Source organism: Phocoena sinus, chromosome 19 (assembly GCF_008692025.1).
Source record: "Phocoena sinus isolate mPhoSin1 chromosome 19, mPhoSin1.pri, whole genome shotgun sequence".
NCBI lineage: Eukaryota > Metazoa > Chordata > Mammalia > Artiodactyla > Phocoenidae > Phocoena > Phocoena sinus.
The window spans coordinates 14,472,838-14,489,899 of record NC_045781.1 but is presented as its reverse complement, the minus strand read 5'-3'; the positions used below and the strand labels follow the sequence as shown (position 1 = coordinate 14,489,899).

Sequence of the window (17,062 nt, the reverse complement as noted above, 5' to 3'; positions counted from 1 at the left end):
GCGGGGAACTAGATTCCACACGCCACAACTAAGAGTTCACATGTGCAACTAAAGACCCCGCATGCAACAATGAAGATCCTGCATGCTGCAACTAAGACCTGGCACAGCCAAATAAATAAATATTTTTTTAAAAAGCATATCTATAGATTCTAATATGATTTGAGAAAAAGCAAAGTCCTTATATGGTAACTTAAAGCAAAAGGAAGGTGAAGGGCTTAAAGCTAGAGAATTTAATGCCAGTAAAGGATGGTTTGATAATTTTAGAAAGAGGCTTGACTTTAAAAAGAGATAAGAGAAGCAGCTTCTGATGACCAAAAGGCAGCAGATAAGTTCCTAGATGCCATAAAGAAAATCATTCAGGAGAAAAAAGATATCTGCCTGAACTGGTTTTTAATGCAGATGAAAGTGCCATATTCTGGAAAAAAATGCCACAAAGGACTAAGGAAGAGAAGTGAGCACCAGGACAGGAACCTAAATCCTAACTAACTCCCCTGTTTCGTGCAAGTGCAGTCAAGTTTATGATTAGGACAACCCTTATCTATAAAGCTGCTAACCCCTAAGGCTTGAAAGGAAAAGATAAACACCAGCTGCCAGCCTTTTGGTTGTAAAACAAGAAGGCCTGAACAACAAGAACTTTCTTTCTGAATTGGTTCCATTGATGCTTTGTCCCTGGAGTCAGTAAGTACCCAGCCAGTAAGGGACTGCCTTTTGATATTGGACAATGTCACTGGTCACCCAGAACCCTGTGAGTTCAACATCAAAGGCAACGAAATGGTCTACCTGCCCCCAAACACAACATCTCTAATTCAGCCCCTAGATCAGGGGGTCACAAGGACCATTAAGGCTTATTACATATGGTGGTCTATGGAAAGGACTGTCAACACTGTGAAAGAGAAACTTGATAGAGAGAACATCATAAAAGGCTGGAAGGATTACACCACTGACGATGCCATCGATGTTATAGAAAAAGCCATGAAAGCCATCAAGCTTGAAACAATAAATTCCTGCCAGAAAAATTGTGTCCAGATGTTGTGTATGACTGCATAGGATTTACAACAGAGTAAATAAGGGAAATCAAGAAAGACATTGTGAATAAGCCAAAAAAGGTGGGGGTGAGGGTGTGGAGGATTATCTTGGAGAAATTTAAGAGCTAATAGACATCACAGCAGAGGCTTGATGAATTTGAGGGCTTTCGAACCAATGCCAGATGATTAGAAAGAAAACATGAAGAAGCAGTGCCAGAAAACAAGTTGACATTAGACAGTCTGGCAGAAGGTTCAGATTTACTTAAGACTGCTTTTGATTTCTTTTACCACATGGACCTTTCTATGATATGGGCACTGAAACTAAAGCAAAGGGTGGAAGAAGAGTTGGTATGGTATAGAAATATTTTTAGAGAAATGAAAAAGCAAAAAAGTTAGAAATTATGATGTATTTCCATAATGTTACATCGAATGTGCCTGTATCTCCTGCTTCCCCTCTTCCACTTCCCCCACTTCTTCCACCTCTGCCATCCCCGAGACAGCAAAACCAACTCCTCCTCTTCCTTCTCCTCCTCAGCCCATTCAATGTGAAGACAACGAGGATGAAGACCTTTATGATGATTCACTTCTACTTAAAAAGCAGTAAAGAATCATCATGCTGTACAGTTAATAAACTTATCTGTTGTGTATACATGTGTCTTCCTGTAAAAATCTAATAACTGTACGGCAAGAACTGTATGAAGAGTTTGTGTGTCATCGTCATCATCACTGACTAAGTATTCATCACGTAGAACATCATGTACAAGACTTGTATTGAGGTGGACAGCCTATCCTTACATAGGCATAAGGTGAGTGTCATTTAATATAAAATTAATAATGTGTTAGTTTTCTTACTGTTTTATAACTCTGCTTTCCAAGAAGTGCATTATTGTACAGTATGCCTCTCTTGTAATTGGAGAAACTGGGTATCAGCCTATCATCACAGGTAAGTGGTTTATTCTTAATGTAACAATGTTTCCAATACTGCATTATGAATATGACTATAATACTGTATGCCATAAAAATTTTATAACACTTTATTCATTACTGTATAGGCTAGGCTACCATGAAACCGTCATATCAATTACACTAGGCTACCATAAAGCAATGATATTGCTACTTCTTCATTATCAATACATGAATCGTTCATTACACCTATAAATAAATATGAATTTCATTTTCACATTACCTTTTCATTTTTGATGTCTAGTGTTGTAATATATATAACATCTATAGTGCTTTGTATCATTTAAGACAATATTGATGTAGGCATTGACAGACGATTCACCTTATAAATAGATGACATAAACTTATGGTATTGATAAATATAGTACAGTAAATGTATTTTCTCTTCCTTATGATCTTCTTAATAACCTTTTCTCTAGCTTACTTTATTGTAAGAATACAGTATATAATACATATAACACACAAAATATACGTTAATTGACTATTTATGTTATTGGTAAGCCTTTCAGTCAACAGTAGACTATTAGGAGTTAAGTGTTTGGCAAGTCAAAAGTTGTATGTGGGGCTTCCCTGGTGGCGCAGTGGTTGAGAGCCTGCCTGCCGATGCAGGGGACACGGGTTCATGCCCCGGTCCGGGAGGATCCCACATGCTGTGGAGCAGCTGGGCCCATGAGCCATGGCCGCTGACCCTGCGCGCCCGGAGCCTGTGCTCCACAACGGGAGAGGCCACAACAGTGAGAGGCCCGCGTACCTCAAAAAAAAAAAAAAAAAAAAGTTGTATGTGAATTTTCAACTGTGCCAGATCTGCACCACTAACCCTTGTGTTGTTCAAGGGTCAACTGTAAAATTCAGAGTGCCCAAAAGGGATAAAGAATCCTGGACAAATCAAGGACAAAACCATCATATAAGTCAGGTGTCTCACAGCATTCAGCAACTGAGAATAAAAACACTCTCAGTGGGGCCCTTCTTTCAGACACTCAGGTAACTGTGCTTACCTACTGAGAGCAGGTGGCTATAGGTCTCCAGCATCACATCCCGGTACAGGTTTTTCTGATCAAGGTCTAGCTGCTGCCACTCCTCTCTGCTGAAATCTACAGCCACATCCCTGAAGGACACTGATCCCTGTAAGGGCACATTCCTGTTCAGCATGAATAGTTAGTTTTGGGGGATGGAGAGACTATATTTAGGAATATGGAACTTAGGTTTTGTTGTTATTAATTTACCTCCTCTTTTTAAAAACTCACCCCCCATTTCCCTAACATTTTATTATGAAATTTTACAAACATACAGAAAATTTAAAATAATTGTGTAGTGAAAACCTATATAACCACCACTTAGAATCTATCCCTAACAATTTACTCTACTTGTCTTGCCACACATTTACCCATCCTTTTACCCATCAATCCATATTACTTTTTTGTTCATTTCAAAGTAAACTACAGATGCCAGTACACTTCCTCCTAAATACTTCAGAATGCAAATCATTAAGTAGAGTATAACATTTTTTTACCTTTTTTAGGTAAGCTTTACATACAATGAAATGCACAAGTCCTCAGAGTACCATTTGAAGTTTTGACAAGTGCATACACCTGTGTAATCCAGGAACTTTTTAAAAAATGGTATTGCATATAGGGTGTATATTAAATATCTAGTTTTACATAATATTTTATGGAAGAAAGAAAGCCAGTAAAGAATTTCTGCTATTGTTCTATACTATGGTCAGTCAATTACTCGTTTTTCAAAACTGAAGATTGAAATAGGCTCTCTTGTAGTTTTCTAGCAACTGGATGAATGACCCGTGATACAATTTCTGAGCAATTTAGGACCAGCCATTATGCTAGCCCTGGGAACACAAATGTGAATTATTTATGTTTCTAATCTTCTAGCAACTTAAAAGACTTGGAAAATAAACAAGACCTATGTTTTAAAAGTAAAGTAAAAGAAGACACAAGTTCACTAAAGTGTCAAAAAGTAAATCTCTATGTGGAACACACTGAGGTCCCCAAAAAGGAAAAATACATTCCACATGGGTGTGTAAGTTTATTATTAGTTGAGGAATTTAAGTTGGAAGATGAGAAGTATAACACAGAACGGGGAAGTGAGGAAGGTCATTTCCCAGAAAAGACAAGCAAAGGTGTGGATATAGGAAAATACATGATGAGTTTGGAGAATAGCAAATAGCTCTATGTAAATGAAGAGAAGTCTGCATGACAAGCCAGGAAGGTGGTTATGGGAAAAACAGTTTGCTCATAGAACAAGTATGAATTTTCCATTTTAAGTAAAGATAATTAAGGTAGTCAGATTTATATTAAACATTTTTTTTGTATAAGACCTGTATTGCAGAATAACCAAATAAATGATGAGGAACAGTTCCTTACAAAATGATTTCTGGCTAATAAATGAAGAAGTTAGGATAGAATTAGAATACCATCATCTCATAACTCCTAATGAAATAATGAGTTTAGACAATAATCATTAAGGGTTGCTCAACTGTTTCAGGTGAAAGGCTGAAGAGAAGTTTAAAATGCATGAGTCAGCTAGTAACAATGGCATCCACTCATCAATTTTAACATCACAAAAAGAGAGATAACCATGTATTATGTGCCTCCTGACACGATATAGTAATTAATTTCATACCACCCATTTTTAAGTACTTTTACAAAATATAAAGAAAAATACAACCTGAATCTCATTAAGCCTCCAGATCCAACAAATCATTCATAGGTAATATGAAGTACAGAGGAATACGTTGAACAATATCAAGACCAAAACATGAGCTAAATCCAGAAGGCAGAAAATGGCCTGTTTCTTCAAAAAATAAATTACAACAGAAAAAATATGAAGGAGAATCTTTTCTTTATTAAAAGAGACTTCAGAGTCATACTAACCAAATGCAACTTGTGGACCGTGTCTGGCTCTTAATTAAAGCAAACCAACATTAAAAAGATATTTATGGCATGTTTCAAATTCAAATAATAACTGGGTATCAGATGATACCTAGGAATTACTGATATTATGTTTTAGGTGTGATAATGGCTTAATGGTTATGTCAAACAAAAAGGAAGAAAAAAAGAATTCTCATCTTTTAGAGATATACATGAAAGTAGTCACAGATAAAATGGTTTTGGGGATTTACTTTAAAATAATATAGCAGCTGGGAAGGGGGGTAGTTTTAGACAATATAAGAATGACAGAATGTTGATCACTAATAAAGCTGAGTGATAGGTACAATAGATACATGGGCTCCTTATACTATTCTCTTTACTCTTGAATACATTTACATTTTTTTCATAGCAAAATGTTTTTTAAAAAGCATGATCTTCCATATTAAAAAAATCTAATCTGGAAATGCATAATTGAAGGAATGGCTATTTCCACCTGGAGTCAAACACTTAAAAAAGGGATCTATAGGAACCTGAAAGCCCACACTCAGTAAATTATAGAAATAATAGACAGGGTATTATCAATGATATAGAAAAACAAACAACAGGATCTAATCAACATTTATAGAATACTCTAACCAACAACAGCAGAATACACATTCTTTTCAGGCATCCATAGAACAATGACCAAGACAGACCATATCCTAGGCTGTGAAATAAATCTCAACTGGAAAGAAATGAAATAATATGAAGTATATTCTCTGAAAATAATGGAATCAAACTAAAACTCAATAACAGAAAGACAACAGAAAAATCTCCAAAGGAATTATATTAGAAAACAGTAACAAAAGCTATCTGGAAAGTCTGGAAATAACTGGAAGTTAATCAACACACTTCTAAATAACCTATAAGTCAAAGAGGAATCCTCAAAAGAAATCTAGAAAATACATAGAACTGAAAAAAAGTGAAAATACAATGTATCATTGGGATGCTGAAAGGGAAATTTATAGAAAAGGGGAAACAAATGACCCAAGTAAAAAATGGGCAGAGAATCTGAATAAGACATTTTTCCAAAGAAAATATACAGATTGCCAACAGATAATGAAAACGTGCTCAACGTCACTAATGATCAGGGTAATACAAGTCAAATTCACAATGAGATATCACCTTACACCTGTCAGAATGTAACAACAACAAAAAAACCCCACAAACCCAAGAAATAATAAGTGCTGGCAAAGATGTGGAGAAAAGGGAATCCTTGTGCACTACTGGAAGAATGTCAATTGGTGCAACCACTATGGAAAATAATATGGAAGCTCTTCAAAAAATTAAAAATAGAACTGCCATATGATCCAGCAATTCCATATCTAAGTATTTATCCAAAAGAAATGAAAATGTTAACTTGAATAAATATACACACCCCCACGTTCACTGCAGCATTATCCACAATGGCCAAGACATGAAAGCGACCTAAGTGTCCAATGATGGGTGAATGGATAAAGAAAATGTGGTATTTATATATGCATTGGAACATTATTCAGCCATAAAAAAGGAAATCTTGCCATTCTCAACAGCATGGATGGACCTCGAGGGCATTATGCTAAGTGAAATAAGTCAGACAAAGAAGGACAAATACCGCATGATCTCACTTTATGTGGAATGTAATAAAACCAGCAACTGAAGTCATAGATATAGAGAATACACTGGTGGTTGCCAGAAGCAGGGGGCGGGTGATGGGTAAAATGGGTGAAGGTGGTCAAAAGTATAAACTTCCAGGTATAAAATAAGTCACGGGGACGTAATGCACAGCATGGTAACTATAACTATAGTTAATACTGGATTGTATATTTGAAACTTGCTACGAGAGATCTTGAAGGTTCTCAACACAAGAGAAAATATTTGTAACTATGTGTAGTGATGAATGAGAACTAGATTTATCGTGGTGATAATTTCACAATATATACACATATTGAATAATGTTGTATACCTGAAAATAATATGTTATACGTCAAGTACACATCAATTTTTTAAAAAAGGAAAGGGGAAAGGTCTCAAGTCAATAATCTAAATTCCTACCTCAAGAAACTAGAAAAAGAAAAGCAAAATAAACAAAGCAAGCAGAAAGAAGAAAATAATAGAAAACAGGTATCAAGGAAATTGAAAAAAAGATACAAATTACCAATGTCAGGAATGAATATCGTTACAGATATGGCAGCCATTAAAAGAAAAATAAGGGAATACAAAAATTCTATGCTAATAGAGTCAGCAACTTAGAAGAAATGGACCAATTCCTCAAAAACCACAACTACCAAAACTCAACAATATGAAATACATAAGTTGATAATCCCATAAACCATTAAATTAAAATAATAATTTAAAAGCTCCTGGAAAAAAAAGTCTCCAGGCCCAGATAGTTTGTTGTTTTTTTTTTTTGCTGCGCCGTGTAGCATGCAGGATCTTAGCTCCCCAACTAGAGATCGAACCCGTGCCCCTTGCAGTGGAAGCAGAGTCTTAACCACTGGATCACCAGGGAAGTCCCGAGATAGTTTTACTAGAGAATTCTACTAAACCTCTAAAGAAGAGTTAGTCCCATTTTTACACAATCCCATCCAGAAATTAAAAGAAGAGGAAGCACTTCCCAACTAATTTTTTGGGGCCAGTATTATTACCCAAAGCACTACAAAGACAGTACCAAAAAGAAAACTACAGACCAATATCTCTTGAGAACTTAGATGCAAACATCCTAAATGAAATACTGCCAAATTGGATGCAGCAATGAATAAAAAGAATCATGCATCACAATAAATTGGAATTTATGGGAGAATTCTCTGTACTATATTCTGCATGCCCTTTGAATCTATAATTATTTCAAAATAAATAAAACATTGAAAAAATATATTGAAGAAAGTTTATTCTCATAACAGAGCATTTTGAAATGGGCAAGACCAGAAAATAAGTCACGAGAACCACTGCACAATTCAGGTGAGAGAATACAAATTTCTTACTTATCTAAAGTAAGGCTGTAGTAAGGCTATAGAAGAGATTGATACTAATTATTAAGGAGGTAAAAGTGATACCGAGTGTGAAGGTGAGAAAAAATGACTGATAACTCTCAGTCATCAGTTTTGTGTTGCTGTAGATTCTGAGGTCACAGACGAATTTAAGGACTAGAGGAGGGGGCTGGGGGAAAAAGATAAATAATATATTTTGTACATACTAAGATTTAAGTGATAAGACATATACAAGGATGGACTCTAGGCAGGTGGATAGAGAGCTAGTAGGGAGATGATGATTCAGGAGTTAAATATACAGAGCAGGTCACTGAATTCGGGGTAGGGAATGAGCATGCAGGAAGGACAGAACAGAGAAAGTATTAAGGATAAGTATTAAAGATACTTGTGGTTTTTAATGTCTAAAATTATGATGCTTGAAAGATATCTTTTTTTTTTTTTGTGGTAGGCGGGCCTCTCACTGTTGTGACTTCTCCTATTGCAGAGCACAGGCTCCGGACGCGTAGGCTCACTGGCCGTGGCTCATGGGCCCAGCCGCTCTGTGGCATGTGGGATCTTCCCCGACCAGGACATGAACCCGTGTCCCCTGCATCAGCAGGCGGACTCTCAACCATTGCACCACCAGGGAAGCCCGAAAGCTATCTTTTTTATTTCTTCATTTAACTATGTTCAGAGATTACAGTTTGCTTCTTTGTGATGTGTTGATTCTGTTTATGGGGCTTAGAACATTGTCATTTCTTTGAAAATGTTCCTTATATACTTGAAAAGAATACATATACTCTAATTTTTCTCTTTCATACACTTGCATATTCACAACCTACTCACATCAAAACCCTGGCCCCTAAACGCTATGTCATCAAGAATTAAATGGGGAATCAAGAAGATGTCATATTTGTAGCTTTGACTCCGCACCAATTGAGGTTCTTATAAACAATCTGTCCAGGAAAAATCTCCTTACTCAAAGATAACAATAAAAATCTCCTAATGTACAAAGATACTATAAGCAAAAAGAATGAAAAGAAAGAGAGAGATTAAAAGGAACATGCTAGAAATAAATTGCCACACAATAAAACACATTCACCATGAATTCAAGGAATTCACTAAAACAATCAACTACTTAATGAAATAAATAGGGATATAAGAGTCCAAAGAAGAAATAATGAAAAAACAAGTTAAGAAAATGGTTATTTAAATTTTTGAAAAAAAAAAGGCAGAACTCAGTAAAGAAGTAAAAAAGAAAGAAAAAGTAGCACAGAAATGAAGTTCTCTCTGAAAGCAATAAAAACATTCAATGAAAACACAAAAAGTGGCAAGAGCAGATTAAGACAAGTAAGCAACATGAAATGGAAATAAGGACTTTTAAAGTAAAATAGAAAAAAAAACCAAAAATAGAGTTTAATAAAAACATCCAACAAACAAAAGGATCCTAGAAGTAGTAGTATAGAACTCTTATCATTATTCACAGTACAAATTTAATAGATATTGTCTAAAAGAGTAAAAGATTTAGTTCAAAAAGTTAATGCGATAAGGGTGACACTAAGAGAACTAACCAAACAAAGAAGAATCTAAACCCTTCTAATTACCAGAATGACACAGAAACAAAAGCAAAAAATACAGAGTATACAGTAAAAGATACATAAAAGAAACATCCACATCAGAAGTGTAACATAAAAAGCATCTTTCCACTGCTGTACAGAGAAATGCACAAGGACCCCAAAGGCTGACAGTAAAAGGATAAGCAAAAGGCATTTTTGGATATGCCAACAGAAAGGAAATAACAGCCTCCATCTTAATATCAGACAGAGCTGAATTCTAAGAAAAGATATTAAACAGGACAAGGACACAATCCAAAATGAACTTGAGATGTCATTACTATCACTGCAACAAATTACATAGCATCAAAATTTATAAACAGAAACTATAGGCAATACAGATAGAAATATACTCATGGTGGGAAACGTTAAATAATATCTCTCAGCTCCAGGAGATAAAGAGGAAAAAACAAGCCACATTGTAAAAACCTCCTAACTACATATTTTATTGATAACAAAGTCTATATCTGGAAATATCCTTTTCAAGTGACTCTGTAACATTTAGAAATATTAAACATAAAATTTGCACACATACACAAAGTTAACATTCCAAAAGCAGAATAAAATCAATGCAAACAATCTCTCCAAAGGTGCAATCCTAATTTTATTAAAAGGAGAATTTTTTAAGTAAAAGTCTTAACACCTACAAGTGAAAATGTGGTAAATGGTAATTAAAGATTTGATGGGAAATTTAGTATGTTCCTAGAAATCCACCCTTTCATCTAGATTTTAAATTGAGATAAGTTATTTTTCTAGATTATTTTTGAACATTGTTTTGCTGTGAGTAGTTAATACATTTGATTTCTGAATCTATGCTCATAATTTTCAGTTCTCTTACTGTCATTGATGGGTTTAGACATCAAGGTTAATATGGTAAACAAAATAAAACAAACACCAAAAACAACGTTGGGAATAATTTTAGATATCTTTACATAAAACTTTGTTGTAAAGATCAAACTACTCCCAGAATGAATTTCCACCCCCTGGAATTCCTCCTCCTCACCTCACATGAGCTTCCATGTTCCTCTGGAGCCAGGCCCAGGGATTTCTGGTGAGAGGTCCAATTAGCTGGCATGGTCATGCTGGGTCTCAACCTTTATTCTCTCAGGAGCCTAAAGTTTGGTGGACATCTGTAAACTCAAGCAGAGCTGCTAAGAAGAGGTGAGGTGGAATCTGGAGGAAGATCTGACCCAGGGGCTCCCTGGAAAGATAATGTCCACATGGTCAGTCATCACATAAACATCTCCAGTGAACTCCAAGGTGTAGTTCCCTGAGCTAGACACCACAGGGCCGTGGTTCTCAAGCTTGAGCGTGCATTCGAATCACCTGGAGGGTTTGTTTAAATACAGTTAAAAATCCCCCCACTCCCACCGTTTCTGATTCAGTAGGTCTAGGGTAGGGCCTGTCTCAGACTATTCGGGTTGCTCTAACAAAATACCACAGACTGGGTAGCTTATAAACAACAGAAATTTATTGCTCACTGCTCTGGAAGCTAGGAAGTCCAAGATCAAGTCCATGATCACGTTTTGATGAAGGCTCTCTTCCTGGTTCATAGCCAGCACCTTCTAGCTGTGTCTCCACATGGTGGAAGGGGCTATGAAGCTTTGTGGGGTATCTTTTATAAGAGCACTAATCCCATTCATCAGGGTTCTACTTTCATGACCTAATCATCCCCCAAAGGCCCCATCTTCTAATACCATAATTTTGGGTATTAGAATTTCAACATATGAATTTGGGGGGAACAAACATTAAGATCATAGCAGGGCCCAAGAATCTGCATTTCTAACTAGTACCCAGGTGATGCTAATGCTACTGTTCCAGGAACCATACTTTGAGAACCAGTGCTGTGGAGAACATGAAGTTTAACAAAACCTGTGATAGGTTATTAGTCATGGTAAACTATGGGAAAAAAACATGAGATATGGAGTGACATTACTGAAGATTTGAATTGCAGCTCTGCTACTTTTCGGCTATGAGAAAATGAGTAAGTTATTTTTAGCTTTAGTTTCAAAAATGAGAATGAAAGTGCCTACCTCATAGAGTTACGAAAATGAAATGAGATGATGCTTACAAAATACTCAACACTTCCCTGGAATACAAAAAGCATCCAATAAATATCAGCAATTACTATGCACTATTAGATATTAAAAGTTAACATAAAAAACAATATAATCAAAGCAAGTAAAACAACAGACAATACTGATTTAGGTATGTGACAAAAGTGACATTCAGGGCTTCCCTGGTGGCACAGTGGTTGAGAGTCCGCCTGCCGATGCAGGGGACGCAGGATCATGCCCCGTTCTGGGAGGATCCCACATGCCGCGGAGCGGCTGGGCCTGTGAGCCATGGCCGCTGAGCCTGCGCGTCCGGAGCCTGTGCTCCGCAACGGGAGAGGCCACAGCAGTGAGAGGCCCGCGTACCGGAAAAAAAAAAAAGAAAAAAGTGACATTCAATTGAGTGTACACAAGACATTCATTGCATAAATGGTGCTGACATAACTGGCCTTCCACCTGGAACAAAACAAACTAGATCTCCATTGCACACTATACATTAGACTGAATTCCAACATGAGTAAATATTTTAAGTATATGTATTTTAGAAATCTCAAAGAATATTAAAATAAATTTTAGGAGTATACGTTTGTATAACATTCTGGTGGAGTCAGAGGGATCTTATTGTACATGAGAGAAAACCCAGAAACTATAAAAGAAAAACTAAATATTTCTGATTCGATATTTCCTAATTATATGTTAAAATACACCTTAAAAATAAAAATGAAGATATATATACATAAAAGTTTCAATATGTGATGACAGGTTATCCTTATTGTTAAAAAAAAAAAATCTAGCAATCAAGTGGAAAAAAAATAAAAGCCCAGGGGAAAAAAAAGACAAAGGACATGAAAATTCACAGAAAAGTACACTTAGATGGCAATTAACCCAAAAGGTGCCAACATTACTGACGGGAAAGTGCATTAGACCAATCAGACATAATTTTCCCTCAGAACTGTAAAAACTTTCTTTTAAATGCTGGAAAGCATTTTGGAAAATGAGCTCTTTTATAAATTGCTGGTGGGTGCTTAAATTGCTATAATATCTTTTGAGTTAGTTAGTTATATCTATTATTGAAAATACACATAACTGCTCCTAATAATATTTCCAAATATATAAAGCAGAAACTGGTTGAAGGAAGGGCAAGAGGATAAATAACTTTTCCAGTGTGAGTTTACCTTTCTCGGTAATTAATTAAGCAGACAAAATAATATATATAATGCAATGCAATCTATATGAAACAATACAATACAATTAATAAAGAATACAATTGTTTTTATGTAATAGATGTGACATTTATGAAAACTGACCCTGAACTGGGCCACAAGCAATTTTTACACTCGAGCGTCACCCAGAGGCATTATTTGAAATAGAGAATGCCCTTCTAAATGATTCATGGATCAAAGAAAACATTAACTGAAATTCAAAAAACAAAAACCCAAACACTGAAATGGGAGCAATAAAGAAAATGCTTGTGAGTATTTAAAAAGCAAGCTCATCACAGACCCCATAGATTCCCCATGCTGACGCCCCAGGCCCTATCACTGACCACAGACTCCCATCACTGGGCCCCCAAATCCCAATCACTCATCTCAAAGATACTCACCATTGCCCAGGACCCCATCACTGACCTCTCTCTGACACCCAATAACGGACGCCACAGACCCCACCCCCCACCACTGAATCCCCAAACCACCATCACTAACTCCACGGACAAGCCTTCCATCATTGACCCCACAGAATTCCTAATTAAGAGCAACCAAAATCACCTCAGAGACCTCTCGGCATTAACGTATGAAGAAGCTCCTGACACAAGCAGCAAATACGCCTCCCAGAGCCACTTCCGCTTCCAGTCGGGCCTCTAGCACCTGACGGACTGTTGGTATTGCGCATGCTCTGAATTACCCTGGAAGCCGCATTCCGCCAACAGTCAACACGGCGAAGAGACTTTGTTAGGGACCTTGCGCAGTTTCCCTGAGAGGCGCTGTTGGGCAGAGAACATGGCTGCACCCAGTGTGCTTCTGCGCGCGGGCTGCCATCTTGGAAGCGTATCCGTTCCGTACAGCGAAGGAAGAGGCCTCCTGTGGGTTTTTAGAGCGACGCAGGGGTTGCCACAGAGCATGTGGGAGTGTGGCCCTGGACTAGGTGGGCTTCCGGGAGGAGGAAGGTTGGAGATGGGGTGCCGAACTCCATGTTATGTTTAGAAAAACCTAAATTGCCCCTCAGGAATCAGCACCACGCGGAGAGCAATTACCTGCTTGGAGAAACCACCAGGAATGTGGAGGGCCAGAAAGAAAAATGTCACCAAGGGAGAAGGACAAACGTCTTACGTACCAAGACTGGATCCTGGGAGAAACCACCAGGAGATGAGGGGGGGGAAAGTCAGGGTGCTACAATCCACTTTTCGGAGAATGGAGAGGTCCGCCCCTGGACAAAAACACTTGGCAACAGACAAATGTCAGAATGGGCAATCTGCTGCAGGAAAGGTGGTACAGCCCTTAACGTGAGAAAGAACTGGGGGAAATAGGGTAGAACTCAGAGTAGTCCTATCCTTTCCAGAGAGATACAGCCCTTCTAAAGGGCTGGTGGGGCGAATGGAGACTTGATAAATCCCCATTAATCTTCGTTAGCCTTCACCTTAACTACTGCAAGTAAAACAATAGTAGGCAGCAATAATAAAAAATAATAACAGTTTTTAAGATGGTCAACATGTGACTAAAAGCACTTAAGGAAAACTGCTATTTTTATTTATTTGTAAATTAAAATCTAAGTAATAACAATGTCCTTACTATATAAATGAAGCGTTAAGTCCAGTCTGACTGCTCCCTTAGCTTCTCCTATATGGAAATTCTGGAGCAGCTAACACTCTCCCTGCTACCATAACACAAGTCCGTGTGCTGACGCACAGTGAGGCCACACAATATCAAAACGTCAGAGTTTGGAACAGAGAAAAGGTTACTGCAGGGCCGTGCAAGGAGATAGGTGGCTCATGCCTTTAAAAACACCCCAAACTCTCTAAAAGCTTTCAGCAAAGCCCTTTTATAGGATAGGTGAAGGAGGGGCATGCTTAGTTGTTGGAAGCTTCTTGGTGTCAGATCCTCTGTTCTTGAGATGAGGTCAAAGTCAGGTAACGATGTTCCTGTAAATCTCCACCAAACAAACGTTACTCTCTGTTCTGACAAGAAAGGGAAAGGTCCCAAGGCACAACTTTCAGCCTTCGGGGTCCAGGCCTGGCTAAGAGAAGGGGGTCCCTGTGTGTGTGTGTGGGGGGGGGGGAAGTTACCCTGCCCTGGAGTGTTCGTCCAGCACCCAGTCTGGGTCCTCCCGCCAGTGCCCAGGCCTGGCTGAAGAGGCAGTTCTCAGTTGGTGGCTCCCTCAGGGCGAGCTCCTCAGACCCTGTCTAGCTGCTGTCATCGCTGAGGGAGCCAGGCCCCCAGGACCCAGCTGGCCCTCAGGCCGCCCTAACAGTGGGGGCCAGGTCCCACAGACCGTCTCCCATGGAGACTGCCTGTGCCATTAGGTCGCAGAGGCAGGGACGCAGGAGAGGTTCGCCACCACCTCAGGGTCTGGGCCCGGCCAGTGGGTGGTCTTGGCAAGGGCTCTGGAGCCCTGTAGGACACAGCCCCAGCCTGTTCCCTGGGCCCCCCAACTCACCTGCCAGCTCGAGGCCAGATGAGCTGGAAGGCGCCCGGCAGAGGACCTGGATTTCCCTCTTACCCCACTCTCCACCTGACGACCCCGACTCCCCCAACGTTTGGCTCAGTGCCCCTCTAATGGTCACCTGTGGACAGTTCCTTGCTTGGGGGAGGGGCCCACTGCGGCGCCGACCAGTGGCTGAGCAGGACCTCTAATGCTGCTCTAACCTTCTGCATTATTGGCCACGGGGTAACTGTTGCCTGGTAACGGGGTGCGGGGTAACAGAGGGCTGCACACTTCAGCACTGTATTACATCCCCACCCCCATCCCCTGCTTTTGGGGGACTATGAGTGGGAGTTGTAAAGACAGTAGTTAACAATACTGTATCGTATACTTTTAATTTGCTAAGAGAGTAGATCTTAAATATTCTTACCACACACACATGAAAAAAAAGGTAATTATGTGAGGTGATGGATGTGTTAACTAACCTTATCATGGAAATCATTTCTCAATATATCCATGTATCAAATCATCACGTTGTACATCTTAAATTTACACAGTGTTATATGTCAATTATATCTCAATAAGGCTGGAAAAAATACATAAATTACCTCTTATCTGAATTATAATAACCCCTATATGGTTTACTTAGTTTCAATCCCACCACCACCTATGGCAGAGACAGCTACATGCTACCCAATACACTTTTTTATCTTAAATAACAGAATTCAGATTTTAATTGAAGCAGCAATGTGCTCAGCTGAAGGATTATCCTGCCTCTCTTGAAGCTGGGTGTGTCCATGTGATTAAGTTTGGGCCCCTGAGATGGAAACAAAAGTGTTGTGTACTACTTTCTGTGATATCTCCTGAGAGGGCTGCTTGAAGAGAGGGGACCCAAGTGAGAGGTCAACACTTTTTATCCTCTACAACCTTTTTCTTACTTCCTCCTTCCCAGAATGCGTATGTGTTTGCTGTAGTGGCAGTAGACATTTCAGATCATGAGGTGACCTTGAGGATGGAAGGGTCAAAGAAAAATTGCACTGAACAATTTAAACAGGCAAGGAAGACTTTACCCAGACTATTGCAATAGGGGTCGAGTCTATTCTAGTAGGAGAGAGAATGAGCTCAACTCCAAATACAATAGGGACAGCTTGGGATTTATAGCTAATAGGCAGGTCGAGGGAGTCAGTGGATGGAAAATTACTAAGAGGAACTTGGTTAGGTATCAAGAGTTGGGGAGATTCTTGTTAAACTGGTTTGGCAGTCGGCCAAGGACAGAAGGCCAAGGATAAGGTCTATTCCAGAAGAGGGCTCAGGGCTTCCCTGGTGGCGCAGTTGTTGAGAGACCGCCTGCTGATGCAGGGGACACGGGTTCGTGCCCTGGTCCGGGAAGATCCCACATGCCACGGAGCGGCTGGGCCGGTGAGCCATGGCCGCTGAGCCTGCGCGTCCGGAGCCTGCGCGTCCGGAGCCCGTGCTCCGCAACGGGAGAGGCCACCGACAGTGAGAGGCCCGCGTACCGCAAAAAAAACAACAACAAAAAACAAAAACAGAAGAGGGCTCAGAGAAGCCTCGTTAAAGTGTGATAAGGAAGAGTTGGACTACACGTTGGTTCTGTTTCTTTTACTTTAATCTTTGCTTTCTGCTGCTTTTGTTCACTAAAAGGATACTGTCAGTGCATAATGGCCTGCCCTGGGGAACACTGCCTTTGTTCAGGGAAACATCCGGAACCTGTTCCACCTGTGGATGGCTACAAGAAAGAAGAAATTAACACATCCCCTCCCCGAGGCTGGCCATTCTGGATGATATTTGCAAAACATATGGCCTTTTTACTTTACTTCCTCATCTCCCCCTCCTCTCTGTGCTATAAAAGAAACTGGCACCCAAACCCCAATAAGATGG

At 39.2% G+C, this 17,062-nt stretch overlaps 1 protein-coding gene across 3 annotated transcripts in view; it reads right to left on the bottom strand.

Annotated features, from left to right (window-relative positions):
• ZNF585A (zinc finger protein 585A) overlaps positions 1–13,402 on the bottom strand; it is a 34,115-nt gene extending 20,713 nt beyond the window's left edge. The window contains exons 1-4 of one of the 3 annotated variants that reach the window (XM_032614450.1): positions 13,294–13,379; positions 11,507–11,562; positions 10,477–10,674; positions 2,984–3,110 (exon numbers count right to left, since the gene is read on the bottom strand). In XM_032614450.1, coding sequence (XP_032470341.1) covers positions 2,984–3,110; positions 10,477–10,554 — 205 coding nt within the window. In that variant the 5' untranslated portion in view covers positions 10,555–10,674; positions 11,507–11,562; positions 13,294–13,379. Of the gene's footprint in view, positions 1–2,983; positions 3,111–10,476 lie in introns of all 3 variants that reach the window. The other 2 variants (XM_032614452.1, XM_032614451.1) reach the window with 2 other exon arrangements.
• Positions 13,403–17,062: the final 3,660 nt, after the last annotated feature.